General features: G+C 49.0%; 1 protein-coding gene across 1 annotated transcript in view; it reads right to left on the bottom strand.

The window, feature by feature from the left end:
- Positions 1-19,747, bottom strand: part of LAMA1 (laminin subunit alpha 1) — a 123,524-nt gene extending 103,777 nt beyond the window's left edge. The window contains exon 1 of the mRNA XM_084778117.1: positions 19,570-19,747. Within this exon, the coding sequence (XP_084634243.1) occupies positions 19,570-19,651 (82 nt within the window). The 5' untranslated portion in view covers positions 19,652-19,747. The remainder of the gene's footprint in view (positions 1-19,569) is intronic.
- Between the last annotated feature and the right edge of the window lie 933 nt (positions 19,748-20,680).

The following is a 20,680-nucleotide window of genomic DNA, read 5'->3' as shown; positions in this document are numbered from 1 at the left end:
CTCACCGGACTAGTGAAATGGGCTGGTCTGTCTGTTTCTGCCCTGCCCCATCAGTACTGGAACAGCAGTGTGCATCTTGCCTTCTGTGTAGTTGCTAGGGGTATGAACTAGGGCCCTCATGTCTATACGGCAGGCCACATCCTGAGCCCCAGTGCTGAGTGGTCCTAGGAGCAAATATGTAACTGCCAACATGGTTTTGGTTTGTTTGTTTTTTTTTTTTTTTCGATCTTGCTTTTTTTTAACATTAAAGTGGTCAAGAATGAAACTGACCAGTTAGTGGCCAAGGAATGAGTCTGAGACTAACTACTGCCATGAGAGGACAAAAGCAGTGTCAGTGAAAGCTGCTTTACCACCACAGCAGCCTGCCTGACGCTGCATGTTTGGAGGAGGCTTCACCTTCCATCTGAGTGGCCAATGCCAGGCAAGGGCATCTTGGAAGATGCATACGTAATCCCTCAGCCCCTCTCTCCTGTGACACATGGCCAGTGTTTGTCTTAACATGAGTGTGTTGTCTGAAGAACTTCTGTCCCGACTACAGCAGTGAGTGCTAGAATAACATTTACAGCAACAGGGGAGCCACAGGAGAGGTGCAACTGTACGCTGCACTGGAGACTGGGCATGGTGGCACACTCCTGTCATCTCAGCACTCTGGAGACGGAGGCACAGGGAGACTGACTGAGTCACATACACAAGAAAGGCCTGGGAATGCCCAATGGCAGGGGGCTTGCTAGGAAGTGCAATGTCCTGCATGGCATCCCTAGAACCACATTTTTAAAATGTATAACAGCCTCAGAGCTTCCAATCTCTCTGCCCTCGCTGCACAACACATGACCCTGTGTTCACGGGGATGCTGGTGTTAACAAGCTTATTGCACGGACAGTCAAATACAAGCACCACCACTTAGAATGCACACCATCTACATCTTAAACACAAGCCTCACTAAGGAACAACGCACCACATTACATCAGCAACAGCCTCACACATCCTCCTGTTCACTGGGTCCCGGGCCTGTGGAGTGGCTGATGTGCCCTCTGAAAGCCTGTGTAAGTTGGCCACCATGTGACCCAGGATGAAGCCGCCTGCGGTGCCTTTCTCAGAATGCAGCCCTGTGGTTAAGTGGTCATAACTGTGTTCATCACAGGGTAAAAATTATTTAAATTGCTACCAACTGAGCTTGCTTTGTGTATCAAAGGCCAGTACTTTCACATGTTTAAACACTAAACATCAAAGCTGAGGTTTAAATAAACACGAAAGTATTGCTCGTTTAATGGAAATCAGGGCATTTACTTTCAAGGACAATTATCCAAAAGTTACCAGTTAGTCATTTTATTACTCAAGTAAAGAAACAGCTCACACTCAGAAGTGCTTTTCTAACAAAGGTGACCTGCATCCCCTCTAGGGACAGAAACTTTGCAGCCACCAGAAAGAGAAAAAACCTCCACTGATGCGATCCTCCTTCCACGAAAGCAAATGCTTGGTGTCTGGAAGACAAACAATGAAATCACTGATGATTTCAGTAAAACTTGAGGTATTCCAGCCATAGCGTGGAGTGAGTACCAGGACCTCTGCGGTGTAAAACAAAAATAAAGAGGAGAGGAGAGAAATGCAGAGGCAGAGAAATGGTGACGAAAGCTAGAGACAAACAAAAACAAAAACAAAACCCAGAGGGAAAGGAAAAAGAGGGGGAACACGAAAGAGAATGAAAGGGAGAAAGGGAAGAAAGAAAAAGGATGAGAGAAAGGGAGGAAAAGGGAAGATAGACAGTGACAGAGAAGGAAATTAAGAGTGAGAAAAAGAAAAGGAAAGTGCAGGGAAGGCGAAGGAGCCAGGCCCACACAGCCAGGAGAAAGTCAAGGCCAGCGTCCTGGGAGTCACAGGGCAAAGCGCAGCTGACTCCCGCTCTCTCTCCTGTGGGATGATGAAAAGAAGTTTGATCTCAGAAACAAGAGTGGGTGGTGAGCAAAAGGCGGTAGGAGGACTTTGTCAAAAGCCCATTTCCATAGCAACGCTCTCAAGGTGTCCTTGACAAAGCCAGATTTCCACTGTTGATAAACAAATAGTGAAAACAAGTTAGGCCCAGATGTCTGTAGGAGACAATGTGTGCCAGGCCCCAGGCTGCTTCTCTTTTAAAATTGGTTTCATCTGTAGTATGTGTGTGCATGCATATGATGTGTGTGCTTGCATGTGCTTGTGTGTGTGTGTGTATGTGTGTGTGTGAATGTGTACTCGTGTGTGTCCATGTTTGTATGTGAGTACAGGAACTTGTGTGCATGTATGTGTGTGTGTGTGTGCTCTCCTATGTGTGTGCATTTCTGTGTGAGTACAGGTGTGTGGATGTGTGTGTGTGTGCGCTCTCCTGTGTGCATTTCTGTGTGTGTACAGGTGCGTGTATGTGTGTGTGCATACTGTGGTGCAAGTGTCATTCTTGTCCTTCGCTAGCGTGCTCTCTTGCCTGCCTCCATGTACACCACGATAGCTGCCGTGGGAGCTTCTCACACCTGCACTTCCCATCCCGCCGTGAGAACACGAGGATTAGCGTTACAAGACACATGGCCACAGAACCCGGCGTTCTGTGAGAGCCTGGGAACCAAACTCATGCGTTCACGCTTGCACGGTGAGTGGTTTGCCCACTGAGCCGTGTCCACAGCCCCCATGGTGTTTGTTTAATGCTGGAGGTTTGGGTTCCGCAGTCAAGTTCTCATAGAACACGTGCAAACGCGCACACACGTACACACACACACACACACACACACACACACACACACACACCATTCGTCATGCCGAGGGCCAAGGACAGTAATTTCAACATTCTCTCCAGTCCACACCATTCCCGATTTTTACATCCCGCCCAGGGAACAGGAAGCTGCTCCTCCTCCCTCCTCTTTGGTGCTTAGAGGAAGCAGCTGCCTGGGACACCAGGACAGGTGGGACCCTGGAGTTAGACACAGCTGTTCCCCAGCCCTTCCGACTAAGGCAAAGGTGTGCGTGGCTCGGATCGTTTAGATTCACAAATCTATCTCACTTGCTCGCCTAAAACCGTCAACTAATTCACCCTTTAAGGCCGGGGCATGTTTGCAGCCTGGGGTCGGCTCCTAGCTCCAGCTCTTCCCCCCTGTAGCTTCGAGGTGGTGGACTGGAGGCCTCAGCCGCCATGCCCAGGCAGTCCGTCATTTTCCAGCCCACCCAAGCATTTCCACCAACTTTCTATGAAGCCTTAGAATGGCCCCCTTCGAAGTCTTGGTCAATCTTCTTTTTTCTGGTTATCCCAGGCATGTGCTGAGTGGAGGTGGCTTTCTGAGGGGTCACACGCGCACACACTTGCCCTCCGTGTAGAGCTCTGCCTAAATGGCCATGGCATTTTTCATAACTCAAACAAGCCTCTCCCGTATTCATTTTGCACTGCATTCTCAAGCTATGTGATTGTGCACGCGCCTGGTGACACCTTGGGATGGGGGGGAGGGGCGCGGTGTTGTTCTTCTCAGAGTCCATGGACCATAGTGCTGCACTCAACCCCACGATCACCCCAAGGTACCGGACCCACCACCCCACGATCACCCCAAGGTACCTGGACCCACCGGCTTAGCACTGTTTTTTGTTTGTTTGTTTGTTTGTTTTACTTAACACAGAGTTTACAAACTGAAAACTTTTAGCAATGGCTGTCGCCCTACGGGACAATGCCACAGAGACTCACTAAGTGAGGCAGATGCGCCAGTCAAAGGTTCACAGAGTTAGGTGATCTTGGTGTCATTGTCCTCTAACACTGAGCTGTGAAAGCTGTGGCCTGACCACATATGTGACAGGAACTGGTCCTCTGCCTAGTTCTTTATCTCACATTCTCTCTCTATGCAACTGTAACCTTATGTTGCCACGTTCAACGATTTCATTGGCTACTATTAGCCTCTTTATTTCATTGGCTGCTATTAGCCTCTTGCCATGCCTCTGTTACAAACTAAACTTACCACAGTATGAGGAAAAACAGTATGTATAGGCTTTGGCCCTATTGAGGTCCAGGCAATCCCTTAAAGAGACTTGAAAGACACCCTAAACTGTCTAAGATTTCTTTTCACAAAATGAGGACAGCACGGTAAAGGATGACCCTCCCCAGCCTTGAACAAGAAAGACCCACTGTGACCACAAAGAGCTGTGCGTGATGCACAGAATAGAGAAGTGAAGTGACGCCTCACGCTTAGCATTCATGATCACCTGGGGGGCTGCTGAATCGGCGGGTCAGGCTGGAGCCCCAAGCTCTGTGTCTAAGCAGCTCTCCCAGGAGAGTTTGAGGTCACAGGACTGGACCGCCTGGGCTTTCCTCCAGCTCTGACCCTGAGTGAAGCCAATCCTGCCATACTTGGCACAAACCTCACCAGGATGAGCCACAAGATCCTGCCTCCTTCAGCAATTCAGGAACTGTTTAACCAGAAGTCCAGACACCCACTCTGCTCTTGAACTGAGAACCCTCGAGTAAACTATCTTTGGGAGAACTACAGAGATGTCATGAACACAGAGTTCAGCAGCTTATCATTAAGGAAAAAAAAAACAGTTAAAATTTCCAAAACAGAGACCACTGACCATCTGTTAGGGAGCTACAGCCTTCTCCACACAAGACACTCACAGTTGCAGCTAGACATCTGCCACACATTTGTACCAACACACGCACACACACACACACACACACACACACGCACACACAATAATAATAATAATAATAATAATAATAATAATAATAACAACAACAACAACAATAACAACAATAATAATAACAATAATAATAAATTGAAGATCCGTGCACCAGAAAGGACAGAAAATTTCTGAAGAGTGTGATGAAGGAAGAGAATAGTGTGATTTATAGGAAGACAGACTTAACATAGCTAAGCAGTAATTCCCCAAATGCTCTATCGATTGAATCCAACTGCCGCCACCATTTCCCAACGAGCTGTTGTGTAGAAGTTGCTAAGCTGTTCCTTGGGTGCCTTAAACCTTGAGTTTCTTCTTCACAGAGGGTTTGGATCCAGGAGACAGAGGGAGGCACAAGGGGTTTTCAAAAGACTGTACAGGGGCGGGGGCTGGGCCATCCACGCAGGCCGGGGATTCTCAGGGGATGGAAGGGGATGGAGAGAGCGCCAAGAGCTCTGACCAGAGCACTGTTCCTGAGGCTGCCTGGCATTGTGTGTGTGTGTGTGTGTGTGTGTGTGTCTTAAAAATGGGGTGAAGCAAGATAAAGGAGGGTAGCTAACATAGGCCTCTGGTCTCCCCATGCCACACACAAGTACAAACACCTGCACATACCTGAGTACACACAAAGATTTACACACTCATTGTGGTGGTTTGAGTGGGAGTGCCCTGTCCTCCACATAGGCTTACCTATTTGAATGCTTAGACGCCAAAGAGTGAAACTAACTGCTTGAAAGAACTAGAAGGATTTGGAGGTGTAGCCTGGTTGGAGAAAGTGTGTCACTGGAGACGGGCTGTGAGCTTTCAGAGGCCCGTGCTGTCCCTCTGTGGACAGGATCTAATGTCTTCTCCAGCACTGCATGTGCCCCATACGATAACCCACCACCCTCTAAAGCCATAAGCAAAACTCCAATGAAATGCTTTCTTTATCAAAGTTGCCTTTGTCATGGTGGCTCTTCACAGCAATGGAACAGTGACTGAGGCACTCATACATTATGCATATACAATTAAAAAAAATTCTGCTTGTGTAAGTGTATGGGGGGCAGGGCAGGGAGGTTGGTCCCCCGTAAATCCCACGCTGTCCTAACTTCCTTCTGATCCTCCCAACGTGCTGTCCGAGTGCTGGACCGGCAGTTGAGTGCCACTATACCTGGTTTACGCAGCTCTGCGGACAAGCCCAGGGCCTCACTCGTGCTAAGCACTCCACCAGCTAAGCCACATCCATAAACCCTTATATTTTTATTATGATAATAAGGCAAGGAAATTTTACTTGATTTCTGTGCCCCACTAATAACACTGACCACATTAATAGATTATTCTCACCATGTTTATATATGATAACCTCTTCTCTATATAAGATCTATATACAGGTCTTATATTTTTCTTAAATTCCCTACCTTTACCAAACACTGCACCGAGGTATCCATATGGCACTGTGAGTCCCCCAGATACACAGCATGAAGTTTTAAAGGGTGCTTTATAGGGACTGGAGTAAGGCTCAGTGGGTAATGGCACCAAGACCCCCCCCAGCCCCCCAACTGTTCCTCCAGCTCTCAGGTGACACCCCTGACAGACCTGGCCTTGTTGACTGAGAAAACAAGTCTCTCTCTCAAGATGCTGGACCCACGGTCCACGGCAGCCGTCAGCCCTCCCTCCACCTGGGCACCTGCGCTCTCTGAGGCTGGAAACTCTCTCAGTGGCTCCTCACTTCGTCTTGCTGACAAAGGCGCCAACTGAGGATACAAACTGAGGTTTGGCTCACAATGAAAATCCAGCTGAACATAAATGGTACCAAAAATAGAACTATCTTAAAGATACTTCGAAGGCCAGGAGTGGTGGCTCACGCCTTTAATCCCAGCACTCAGGAGGCAGAGGCAGGTGGATCGCTGTGAGTTTGAGGCCAGCCTGGTCTACAAAGTGAGTCTAGGACAGGCAAGGCTAACAGAGAGACCCTGTCTCAAAAAATAAAACCAAAACAAAACAAAAGGATACTTTAAAATGAATACAGGACCCTGTGTGGCGGGGAGGGGAAGAGGGTTCAGATTAAAGAAAGGTTGGCATTAGACCCACAGCTAGAGTAAAGATCACTTTGGATTGTATGCAGGAAAAAGGCTCATTTTCCTGAGGCATCTTGTCACCTGTCCTGATCAGCAGTAACCCTTCACTGATAGTCTGGAGTGAGTATATGTGCAATGGCCACTTGTCACACAAGTGCAATGTTACTGGCAGGATGCGCTAGGAAATACATTGTCCCTGAGAAAGCCATGGTCATCAAGGCATCTGTATCAGCTACAGTACTGCAGAGGGATGCCTGCCTGAGACAGAGGGGAGGGGCTGTGGCAGCCTGCCACTAGTCATGTGTCACAGGCATCTCAGGACTCCAAAAACCAACGAAAAACCAACATCCACCACAGAAGCTTTTCCTCAAGAGACGCTGCTAGTGTTTCCTGTAAGACTCACTGACGAAAAAGGCCCTCCATGTCCACGTTGAGCTGCTGCATCCCTGCCCAGGCCCGGGATGCCGGCCCACTGCAGGAGCCCCTGCTTGGCCTGAGGCAGACAGAAAGCACAGGCCTTGTGATGTCAGCAAAAGCCACCAACAGGAAACTCTCAGGTGGGGTCCCCTGACGTTTGGGTATCAAAATCAGCACATGACAGACAACTGGACTGCACAAAATGTAACAAGGGGACCCCCTCCCCCCACACACACACACAGGAAAAGAAGGGCCACCCTAGCTCTCCACCACCTGGGGCTATTTTATTTAAAAGGGAAAAAATACCTAAGGGGGTGGGGGAGGGAAAGCGTAAATAAATAAATAAAGTGTGCTCACTTCACAAGCATTAAGGCCAGAGGTCAATGCCCAGGACCCAAATTTAAAAGCCAGCATGTGGCACGTGCTTATAATCCCCCTGCTGGGGAGGCAGAGACGGGAGAATCTCAGAAGCCCAGTAGACAGCCGTTCTGCTCTATGTTGTGAGCTTCAGTTCAGTGCGAGAGCGTCACATGCCCTTCCCCCCCCCCCACATAAACATGCACCCACGGGTGCGTACAAACATCCCACACTAAAGAATCACTTATAATATTTACTATTTTTGATATTCTATCTCTTCTGCTATTACTTTGGGAAAGCTTTAGTGATTAAGTTAAAACTACTACATTTGCAGAAAACTGCCATGTAGAGTGCAAGGTTTAAGAGAAGGTCGAACCACAGACAATGAGGCTCATTTTTATACAGTCAATTATAATAATTAAAACTAAATCAGCCAACTCAGGGGCCACTAAAAACACAGGCATATTATGATCATATGTATAAGAATAGGCCATTGTTTCACTTGGTAAAAAGTGATTTTCATCAACCACAAATCCACCTGTGACATAAATTCTATATGCCTTTGTCCCCCCCCCCCCATACACACACACGGAGGAAGGGGGGGGGAGAATGTCTTAGCTCAGAATGCCCAAAGGGGAACAGATGTCCCTTCACTTAAACAAAGTCCTAAAGCCAGGTCAGTATGTTCCCTAAAAACCTCCACTTTATATAAAAATATAGCAAGTCAGCAAATGCCAACAAGCTAGTCAGCCAGGGCCAGGTCTGAACCACCCAGCGGACGCCGACTGTATTCCAGAGCGGAAGGAGACTCCACACCGCACAAGTGGAGTCCTTCAGTAAACCCAGTTCTCCCGGACTCACACAGGGAACGGTAGCCTGTCCCCTGCTCAAGCGCGGCACACGGACTCTCAGTGTGTCCCACTCTGTTTATACTGCCCGCCCTAACTTCCTGCAACGTGGCAGTGCTGGACGGTGATGTGGTTCCTGGGGAGTCCTTCCGGGGCGAGCATGTCTGTAACTACCCTCCTCCTGTGGACTGTGGGCTGTCCAGCTGTTCATACAGCAAGATAGACAGTTACTATGTGTGTCTGTGTGTCTGTGTGTGTGTGTGTCTGTGTGTGGGGGTGTGCATGTGTGTCATCAAAGCTGAGAATGAAGAGGCTGCTGTGGCAGGCAGACAAGGTCACCAAGACTGCCAGACAGGCTGCTGGCAGACTCCATGCCACCACCCCTAACATTGCCACCTCAGTGTTATCCAGCGTGGAGGAGGAATAGTCTCTGAGCCCGGTCGCTGTTGGGTTTAATAAGACTGATAAATCATAGCAATCCTTACAGACGCCCTCAGAAGGCAAGAATGATGCACTGTAGACTGTGTGTACATGTGTGTGGGTGTGGGTGTGTGCATGTGTGCACCTCAGGTGAATAAGGCCTACAGTGGGTGTTTTCCTCAATCCCTTCACTCCTTATTTTTTTTCTGAAGCAGAGACTCATCAAATCTGAGTGCAGCTCTTGGATTTGGGTACCCCGGCTGGCCTGAGAATCCTCAGGACCCCACTTTAAGTCAAAGCTTTTCCAAAAGTAATTCTCCTGCCAGGTGATCTCTATCTGTGTGGGCTGCTCTGGATTGTCAACAGAGGCCTGGCTCCCAAACAATGCCTGCTCACCCCTGCCCCAGTACTGTTATCCAAATTCTTTCCTGTTGGCTTTCCAAGACCTGTCTGGGTGACTCATAGAGGTTCCAGGCCTCCTGGGCTAGCCTGATCCTTCTAGGAGATTATCGGTCTGATCTTATCAACGACTCTCCTGGTCCCAAACACGTTATCTGTCTGGATGTCTAAATGATGTCCCCTACACTCCTGTGTAGGCCCTGCTATTTGTCTTGGGCATTCCCTTATCCACCCATTGCCACAGAACAGACACAGCTGGGCGCTGGGCGAGGCGGTTGAATTCTAAGCAGAAAGACAAGCAAATGAAGCAATAGCCACAAAATCTGCCAGAGAAGGAGAAAGCATTCTGCCATACATCAGGGTGCCCCAGGTGAAAGGAAGGGCGTCCTCTGTGTTAGGAAAAGCAGCCAAGGTTCACAGACAGGGGAAGCATAGCTCTACAGGACTGGTCATAGCTCGCCATGTGAGATGAGGCCAGTCATAGCAGGGAGTCCTGGGAGCACCATGCGGCAGACAGCAGCGAGCCACTCAACAGGGCCTGGGACAGCGCGACCAACTTCACAGTCCATCCGCTTCTAAGGAACATCAGGAGCCAACAGCTTCGAGGGGCAGCCCAGCACCCACAGGAGGGTCAAGCTGTCACTGCAGGAGGACCCCAATGCACGCTTTGCCTCTGTTCTGCCAGAGGCCGTCATTGCATCACCTTATCACGTACGTGAGACAGAGGAGCTGGGAAGGTAGCTGGCTACAAGGTCAGTGTAGTTACAGGTAGGGCTGGAGCGAATTGCAGATGTGGGAACAACACACGCATGCAGGGTGGAGTTGGAAGGCAGGCAATAAGTCAGACAGTCAGGAATGAAAAACTCCTGACGGGAGCCAGGAAAGGAAGTGAGATGTATCCCCATAGAAGACAAGAGCCGAGACAGTGACTGGGAACAGCTGGGCTCTGGCGTTACCTAGGTGCAGGGTCGATGGACACGCTGGTCCCAGGAAAGAGGTAGCTCAGATCCCAGAGAAAAGGACCTGAGGATTATGAGGTTCATTTAAAGATAACAAGAAAGGAGGGACCCAGGACAGAAACGAGCTTGAATGTGGAATGTAATAAACTCTGTTTGGGTGGATCAATCAGTCCCTTAGTATAACAACCCCCGGATCTTATCCCAGAACAGGAGGGACCCTAATACTTAAAAGTTTTTTGGGTTTTTTTTTTTTTCCTGGAATAAAGACTCACAGGGCTGAGCCAGGAAAGCCAAACTGGGATTGTGCTTGCCTAGACAGAGGAGCAGCAGCAGCAGCAGTAGCAATAACAGCAACAAAAGGCACCACACTGGGAACGAAGGCAACACAAAGACACATTCACCCCACCAACCAGCAAGAGGTCTCCACAGGTCCTGCATACCTGCCCTGTGCTGTCCCATCTGCCACACAGCAAGTTCACAGTGTGCTTTTTAATCCTGGCTGCACAGGCAAATCCCCTAAGGAGTGTCTTTTAAATGCAAATGACTAAGTCCCATCTCAAACTAAATACGTTCTAATCCTGGGTTAGGACCCCTAGGATCCGTGTTGTTAAAGTCTTACCTGGAACCTGCAGAGCGAACTTGTATGGAACTGTTTGAAAATGCTTTGCTGCCACCCAAAGAGCCAGCCAGCCAAGCAAGCCCTGAGTTCCCCAAGAAAAAGGGCACTAGGGCCACAGCCTTCAGGCGACAGTGTGGGCTGCCTGCAATATCCTGAACTGCTAGTCCAGCTGGGACTCCAATCCCTCAACTTCTTTCCTGAGAATTATGGTAAGTCGACAGTCCTTTTTCTTTTCTTTTCTTTTAAATTTTGTATTAATTCATTCATATTACATCTCAATAGTTATCCCATCCCTTGTATCCCTCCCTCCCTCCCTCCCTCCTATTTTCCCCTTACTCCCCTCCCCTATGACTGTGACTGAGGGGGACCTCTCCCCCTGTATATGCTCATAGGGTATCAAGTCTCTTCTTGGTTGCCTGCTATCCTTCCTCTGAGTGCCACCAGGCCTCCCCATCCAAGGGACATGGTCAAATATGGGGCACCAGGGTTCGTGTGAAAGTCAGACCCCACTCTCCACTCAACTGTGGAGAATGTCCTGTCCATTGGCTAGATCTGGGTAGCGGTTCGAAGTTTACTGCACGTATTGTCCTTGGCTAGCTTGAGCAGGACCCCTGGGCCCAGATCTGCCTGTCATAATGTTCTTGTAGGTTTCTAGGACTCTCTGGATCCTTCTATTTCCTTTTCAAGCATACCCTTTTGAGTTTCTCAGACTGGAAAGCAAAGCCATCTATAACACAAGAAGTGTCCTTGCAGCTCTCGACCCAGAGCCAGGAAACAGCCAGGAACGGAGTCTTAGAGTTACTATCGCTGGGATGAAACACCATGACTAGAGAAACTCAGGGAGGAAAGGATTCATTCGACTTACACTTCCACCCCACTGTTCATCGCTGTAGGAAGCCGGGACAGGAACGGAAGCAGGGCAGGAAGCTGGAGGCAGGAGCTGACGCAGAGGCCACGGAGGGGCAGAGGGGTGCTGCTTACTGATTTACTCTTCATGACTTGATCAGCACTCAGGACAACCAGCCCAGGGGGCAGCCTGACTCAGTGTGGCCTGGGCCCTCCCCCATCAACCAATCAATAGTTAAGAAAATGTCTTACAGCTGGATCTTCTAGAGGCCTTTCCTCAATTGAGGCTCTCTCCTTTCAGATGACTCTAGTTTCTGTGAAGCTGACATGAAGCTAGCTGGGACGCAAAGCCTCCAAGACCTGCCACTCCACACAGCACTTCGTGACCTCGGTGAGGAGACACAGACACCAAGGAGTGGGACACAGAAAAGAAACAGGAAATCTGAGCAGACATGACAGGACCCCATGTGGAATCTTTTTTTCTGCTTCTAAGAAAGGCATAAAGTCCTGCACCTGCAGTCCTGCCTACTCAGGAAGCCGAGGCAGAGGGATCACTTCAGCTGAGAAGTTCAAAACCAGCACAGACAAAATGCAAGACCCAATTTCAAAGCACAAAATCAAGCAAGGACCTGTCAATTCCTTGGAGAGACATGAAAGCAATTCCCAGAAGCACGACCCCCTGGAACAGACACCTCCAGTGCTCTCCATTTTAAACTTACAGACTGAACACACACCTTCCACAAGGCCCGGCCAGAGGGGTAAAGAGCTAGAGAAACATTTCCTTCAAAAACAAAGAAAGGCTAGAGGCAGACACCTGAAATAAAAGAGCTGAAAGAATAAATCAGGGGTTTTCAGCATCGGGAGAAGAGTGCTACCCAAGCTTTGGGACACAGACAAGTACAGAGGATCAGACAACTGCCGAGAGGTTGCTCTGCAAACAAATATTTAAACTAGAAACCCCAGAGAGCAGGGGATGTATGGGAAGGTTCCAGTGCCTCTGACTACCAAGACGGATAAGAGATTTTGATCCATAAATTCTGGCTCCCACCTACCGGGTCACAGAAAAATCTAGGATGACATCGGGGTCAGGTGCAGAGCAGAGGTCGCCACGCAGGAGCTGGGCGTGGGTTTTACGTGCCGCGTCTGAAGATGTCCGTAGCTTTGATTCCAAACCCTTGAGCAATTTGCTGGATGATCTGGCTTTGAAGGTGGAAAAGTGTTCTGCTCTCTGTGTTTTGTGTAAGAGCAGACCTCTCTTTAGGCCCCACCTGTGAGAGTCTGCACTGAGCAGCCATCCCCGTTGGAATGTGTGCCAAATCTCATCTGTTCCCCACACACTGGATTTTGGAATTTGACTAATGCGTTTTGAGAGGACCCTGTTCTCCCTTCTGGCTTTGAAACTTTGAAAGCTCTTCCACACCACCAGTGAGTTTCCCTTGGCACTGGGGACCTCAAGTGTCACTGCCATCCTTGCTGCTAGTGTCCTCTGAGAATGGCTCTTGTAAGGCGGGCTCCAGCTTTAATCAGAACTGTTCCCCAGGGCCACATTTCAGCCTAAGAGAACAACTGGAGCCCACTCACGTGGTGACTAACTTACCTTGGCTAACGTCTGCCGTCCACGTGAAGTCTGCTCTCATTCATTATTCTTCCCCCTGTTTTAACCACTAAGAACCCAAGAGACATCTAATGTAATATGCAATTCCTGAAGTGTTCCTGATCATCGAATTCTCTATCTGCATGCTGGGGTACAGAGGGTGTTACTGTCACCCACTTCCATTGGCTCAGCTCCTACACCCAGAGCTCCTGCTCTGTTTACCTTGTGTACTAAGAAATGCCAAGAAGTGTAAGAAAAATGTCCTTTCTTTTTCACTCTGGCTAATGCATTCTGGGAAAACCACCGAAAAGCAGCACAGAGCACAGCTGTGACTATATGGGAACACTGATTTAAACACAGCATCCAGTGCAGATTTAGAAATGAGGCAGTACACCCAGTCTGTGACAAGAGGTGGTCCTCGGGCACTGAGCTGCAGGGTTGGGTGGGGTGGGGCACCAGGCTACACCTCAGGTGAAGGAACTCTCGGCAGCTGTGCTGCAGACAGGAGCAACTCTGAAACAGAACGGGGTGCCAAGCTAGGATAAGGGCTGGTCGTTGGGACTGACTTTGGACAGAGTGTGGGGACCATGGCAGGGAGGCAAGAGATGGATGCTCAAGAGGCCGAAGGCGTATGATGATGGTGGGAGTTATCTTAGCAGGATTAGTCTAACTGTGGCATGGCACTAAATCACCTGGCTGATAATTCAGGCAGCTGATGGCTACTTACAATGGAAATAGAAAAAAAAAAAAAAAAAAAAAGGAAAGAGAGATTTTAAAGAAGAAAGAAAGTTTCAGAGAAACAAGTAGGATAAATGTCATTAAAGGAGCAAACAAACAAAAGCCAAACAGGAAGGAATGGTAACAACCAAAGAATAAGAAAAAACTATGACATGAATATGGCTAAAAACCAGGGAAGGAGCCATTCTGAGAAGGAAGAATTCCTTCTCCTATGCCTGAGACAGTAAATCACCTGTGTGTGTGTGTAAAGTTCTATCAAAAGGCATTTAATGGGTGATCCATTACAATCGGCATCATGGCTATATGTACACGTTAGTGTATGGAGGTATACATGTCATGGCACACATGTAGAGGTCAGAGGGCAACTTACTGGTGCTGGTTCTTTCTTTCTTTCCACCATGTGAGTTCCAAGGATCAAACTCGGGTCATCTGGCTTGGCAGCATGCACTTTATCCCCTGTGACAACTCTGGGGCCCAGAATGTTCTTTTCTTTTCTTTTCTTCTTTTTTTAAAAAAACTAAAAATGATCCATTGAATTTAAATGTCCCCTTTAACATCTTTATAACTGCTGAGAATTTCCTAAGGTTCTGGCAGGAAATTATGGAACTACAGAGGGAAAAAAAATGCAGGAAATACCTTCAGGAATGGGAAAAGCTGGCACTGTCCATAAATCTCCACTGAGCTAAGGGCGACGTTACCGGCAGAGACAGAAGAGACACAAGAATCTAAGGCCTGCTGATCAACAGATCAGACCACAAAGATAACTCCTGGGGTGAAGAGATTCAAATGCCAAATGATTTTTTTTTTAAAGAGCACACGAACTGAATCATACTCCTGATAGCGTGGGGGGGTGGGGGGGGCACGCCCTGGCCACCGTTTCTGAGTTAACACTTGCAGATAACTGCCTACCTAGACAAGAATGTTATGCTCCGCACTTCACACTGCTGCCATTGTCTGCTGCCTTCCCCAGCAGTAGGGGTGGGAACCCGCTAACCCAGAGAAAGAGCTCCTGACCCGGCCTTGAAAAAACAAAGACACAAGTGGCCGGACTCTGTGCTGTTTATTATTAAATGCTTGCTCCGAGTGCGGACTGTCGCCCCTCCTATAAAGGGGGAAAAATGCAGTGACCCCCCCAGCTGATGCGTGGTGCCCTATGCTGAAACAGCCACCTGACGGGCGTGCTGCAACAGAACCAAAGTTCACGACCTTAACTAAAGTCCTTCTATGAAGAAGCTTTTTCCTGCTTGTTAACTTTGCAGTGCATTGGTTTACTCGGTTGTCTGAGGGTGTATATTATCATATTAGAAAAGAAGCGACTTAAAGAATCCCTTACAAGTGTGTAAACAAGCTCTGCACGTCTCCCTCGGGAGACCACAGTCCATCGCGCTTATTCACACACTCCTGAGGGACAGAACTAACTAAATCCTTTCACTCAGGCCTAAGTTACAGGGGCTTTAATTAACTTTAGTTTTCACAATGCAGGCTTGGCTTTGTTCATTAACAATAACTGCATAGAAAATTAAGTTATTCTGTGTCTGCCATAGAGTTGCAGTGGTGTCGTAGTATCTGAAATATTACCAATACACTGTATAACTTCAAACAGAATTACACCAAAGCTTTCTCTGTGCCAGAAGTATCCTCAAATATATGCCAATCAATTCCCTATGGTAATAAGAAGAAAAAGGAGGAGGAGGAGGAGGAGGAGGAGGAGGAGGAGGAGGAGGAGGGGAAGGAGGAGGAGGGGAGGGGGCCACCTTTTAGCACTACAGCAAACAATACATTTATAAAATAGTATAAAGCAACAAAATCCAGTTTTTAAACTGCAAAGATCTAGAAAACACTGCTCTGATCACACCTGTCTGTCTGAGACCTACATGGAAAAGACAAGTTGAAAGGTCACCAGTTTAAAGTGCACACATTTAATAAATGGTATGTTAAAACCCGCCCAAGATACAGGGAGGTAGCCATGTGGGGAGGGCAGTGAGGGGGCGCTGTCCGTTCCTCTGATATCCATGCCTTAGCTGCAAACCATCAGCACAGTTATTTAAGAAGCGATTTTCACAAGGAGCTTGCACTTAAGCATTCCAAGGAGGATCCTCGGTGGAAGGACAGCCAAGAAGTAACCGGAAGTGGCTGTCTTGAAGGACAATGACAAAGTCCATTACTGGCCTTTCCATGTATTCTTTGAATATTGCAGTTCAGGGCAGAGGGTACAGAAGGGTTCCCGGTCTCTAGCACCCAAACGGCAGGCACGCAGAGCATGTCCCGGTCTGTGTGCATTGACACTGGGTAACAGTGAGCAGGTGTAGGCTTGGCCAAGACCCTCAGCAGTGAGACAGTAGGCCAGAGTGCATCCCAGCCTCCTGGGTTTTCACTGGGTGACATAGCACCATGGCTGCATTTGGGGACACCCAGAAAGTGAGGGATTGAGGAACAATCTGAGCTCCTAAGGTGGGCCTAGGGAGGGAATAAGGAGAGACACAGGCGCGCCATAGGAGAAGCCTGCTGGTCTGTACACCCAACAGGAATTCCACCTCAGGAGCTGCAAGTAATACTACAAGGAAATGGGAGAAATTCACGCAGGGAAGGCAACTCTTCTTAAGTTTTTCTTTCTGAAAAAAGAACAATTATAGCAAGGCTGAGCATGAAAGGCTGACCCTGAGGTCAAAGCTAACAGATCTGAGCAGTTGAACCCAGTACTATTTGATTCCAAATATAGACTTACGAGTTTTTAACAGTATAGATACAATATAGTTTGGGAAAGGACTTTCCGCACATAACTCTGCAAATAATTAATAATAATAACAATAACAATAATAAAAAACAGGGGTACACATAATGTTTATTACAGCCTAGCTGTATTTAGTGCACTTCTGAAATCTTTTCCTATGTTAATTCACTTAATCATAAACATCCTTTCCAGGTAAATGTTATTACTGTTCTCATCTTACTGTGTCGAAACTAAACCACAGAGAGCTACCACAGCCAGTGGCCAGAAATGCTACAGAATTGGGTCCCTGAGGGTGGACGGACGGTATTGCTTGCATCACTACCCAGCAAGCTTACTATAAATGATAGGGAGCATCCGTAGGACCTTGTGAATGAACCGGTGCTTGAAGCACCATGATGATGAAATGAGCGGTCATGTGCACACTCAGTCCTGCTCGATTACGGAATAGCACAATTCTAAGAGCTACACACCCATGTGGCATTATTACATTCAAGTACATAAGAGTAACTAGGAACCCAGGCTTTATACATAATGTCTAGGAAACAGGAGTTAGGTGACAGCACAGGCTTTGTCTGGGTGTATGTGGGTGTGTGGGTGTCCTAGTATGCACTCACTCCTTTCTAACTGTTAAGGTAACATTGTATTGCCCCGTACTTAGAAAACACTGCTACAGAAAAGGAAATGACACCTTTGAAATCCACTGGGAGCACAGCACTAGGTACATACCTGCTACAACTTAACACATCACTCACCAGCAGGAGCCTTCTGCTCCTAGATGCTCTCCTGGGGGGCGGGGGGGGGGGGGAGTAGCCAACTGTGAAGTTAGCGCATTGTCTTAAGAAGCACAGCAGCTTGCACTGCTGTGGTAGACGGGGTTTGAACAGAGGGCCTTCCGCACGGTTCACAAGTGCTCACCACTGAGCTACACCCACAGCCCTGGAAACACAGCACTTACTATCTGATACTTCCAGGGCAACCCACTTGAAAGGTTACATTTCAGCCAGACTCAGACCTGGTTAGTTGTAAGAATAACCCCATGGAAATGACAGAAGCGTCTAGTGATCCAATGCCTGTAGACCCGGGATCAGTTTCAAAACTACAAGCACCCCACTAGATGTGGTTGGATGCCTGTGGTCCAAGCTACTCGGAAAGCCGAGGCAGGGAAATGACTTGAACCAATAAACTCAAGACCAACCAGGGCAACGTCATGAGGTCCAGGTGATAGTACACACACTAGAGCATGCATGCATGTATGCATGCCATGCGAGCGTACACACACACACACACACACACACACACACACACACACACAGGAAGCTAATTAGATGGATGATTTATAGGTCAGGATTATTTTATTACTATTAAGTGATGCCATTTCACCAACCAGCCAAGCCACCACACACAGGGAACAAAACTCCCAAAGATGCTATTGGGGAAAGGTGTGGATCACCAATATGGACTAGACATGAGAGATTCAAAGGCCCTGCCCGTAGTAGCTTTCTGCAGCATCTCAAAGAAGGAAAGCCCCATGCAGTCCACTTTCTCCAAACACCATTCATAACCAACGAGGCCAAGGGGGAGCGGAAAGCATTCAGAGCAACTCTCCTCAGACTAAGGCTTTCAATTTCTTGAAACAATAAACTGAGGCAAGCTGCCTTCCCGACCCCTGTGGAAACCACGATTTGGTCACTTTCAACCACCTCATGGACTGGAGTTGGGCTCTCAGAGTCAAAGGCTTCCCTGGCAAAGGCTGGCTCCTTTCTTTCCCTGATAACTATGTAAATTCCCCTCTCCCAGCCCCCGCTCAGAGCTGAGCAGCCGCCGGGCTATTCAGAGCTGTGTTTCCAGCTCGGTCCAGCGCTTTCATCATGAATGCATGAATGAATGGGATGCTCATAGCCATAGCCGGCACAGCTCACAGCTCTGCACAATGCCAAAACACACGCTTTTCCCACGAGGGCGTTTCGAACTCGGCCTCCTACTTTTAACCTGTGCCCTTAGAGTGCAGTCTGTGTGGGAACACACTCAACGTAACTTGTTGCGTACATTGAGATGTTTTCGACAAACATTTGTGGCCATCTAGCTAAGCAGAGGCTTGCTCTGAGTGGCACAACAAATCCCGCGCCGCCGCCCCTCAACTCCCATCCACAGTGCCCACTAAATTCACTTTGGATTGGGTTCTGGTCTCAAACCGTGCAAAGAAAGCTCCTGATTCCATGGAGAAAGGACACGCTCTCTCGGTCCTTGCTATCCTCTTACCCGGCCCCGAGTGCGCACGATTTAAACACGCATGGGGAGTTCGTTTGCTCCCGGTAAGGACTACACAAAGAACACGTTTTAGAGAACATGTCTGTGTCCTGGACGCCATATGAAGGCCCAGTCGCCCAGAACAGCTGACCTTGGGACCTCTTCTCCATCAGTCTTTCCCCGCTAGACCACCCTGCACACTAGTGGCCCAGAGGAAGCCGCCTTTCTCCTTGCATGGTCCTCCTTTTACAACACCGGACAATGAGGGGAATGCAGAACTCCCTTCCCATTCATTCCAAGAGCCCTGTGCACAGTTAGCAGCGGCCGGTCTCCTCTAGTCGCAGACACTCAGGTGTTGAGTAGGGGAGTCTGTGTCCCTTCTTAAGTCCCCGATGTTCCACTCTCGCCACCCACTGCACTCCTGGATCTCAGGGTCCGGCAAAAGCTAGAAAGCAGGTGAGCCCCTGAAGCCACTAGAAACCAAAGCTGAAGGCTCCAGGGAGCAGCCGGCGTCCCATAAGCCCGGTGAGGCAGGCAGCAGGTCCGCGCTGCGCCAGGGTGCGTGCGCCCACCCCACAGCCGGGAGCGCAGCGCTTTGTCCCGCAGCACCCGCACGCCCCAGCTCGCCAGCCCGCGGGTCACCGGTGTTCCGGTCACGGGGCTCACCTCTCTGCTGGCTCTGCACGGTGACCCAGAGCACCGAGGCCAGGAGCACCAGGAGCGCGGCTCCCGTGTCGCCGCCGCGCATGTCGCCGTCGCCGCTCCCCGCGCTGCTGGGAAAGGGTACGACCACGCTGGTTCACTGGCACTGCACGAGTGTGCTCTTCCCAGCCCGATCCTGGCCTGGTACGCAGGCCCTTCGAACACACCCCCGCCGGCCAAGCCGCGCCCCGCCCCGCCCCTGTCCCTCCCGGGGTCCCTCCCACGGAAGGCGACCCGCTAAGCCCGGGTCTTTCTCCAAGATCTGCCCTCCAGAGGGAGCCTCGCCCTTCCCGGGTCCCTCCTAGCAATCCCTCCCCAAGAGGGCGTCCTGCTCTGCCCAGGTCCTTCACAGCGGTGGGTGAGGGGTGCCTCTCCCAGGTAGCACTCTGACCCTGCACTCTGATAGGGGTCCAGTTGGGCGGGAGGTGGAGTGAGAAAGAGGCCTAGGAGAAGAGATTTTCTGCTAAGCCTGGCCCTGGAGGGTGGATTCCAAGAAAGCATTTGCCCTGTTGACCTTTTTCTGTCTGTCGGTGCTGTGCAGTCTTGGCCAATCCCGGCCCGCAAAACTATTGTCGGAGCAGCAGTCTATTCTTCTGGACCCTGTGCCCTGTGTGGGCCAGCATAGGGCGCTCTCAAGGGTTGTTTTCCTCCTTCAGAAGGCAAGGTGTAGCTTATTTCCTAACTTCTTTGCCCAAGGAAGGCACAGGTGGTTGCTGGGATTTTATCAGTAGGTGTATTTACCGCTGAGGAAAGAGAGGACTCCAGGTCTCAATGCTGATTTTGGGAAAAACAAACAAACAAACAAACAAACAAAAACCAAAAACTTTTAATCCTAGAAATGTTTAACTTAGTTTCTTCGCAAAAGTATTCATAACACATTTCCACACCTTGTGTCTGTCACCCGCTGCCCCCAGCACTATTTTCTTTTTCATAGAGGAAGGTCATTTTTATCCAGTTGTCTACATCAATCTGAAACCTCTACAAATTCCAGTTTCTCTGAGCATGGGTCTTTAACCACGTAGTAAGTTTTAATGAGAATACTTGGTTATTATTTGTTAGCAGGAGGTACAAAACA

Source organism: Acomys minous, assembly GCF_964271855.1.
Source record: "Acomys minous genome assembly, chromosome: 4".
NCBI lineage: Eukaryota > Metazoa > Chordata > Mammalia > Rodentia > Muridae > Acomys > Acomys minous.
Note: the sequence above shows the minus strand (reverse complement) of the source record. Positions and strands in the feature narration are given on the sequence as shown.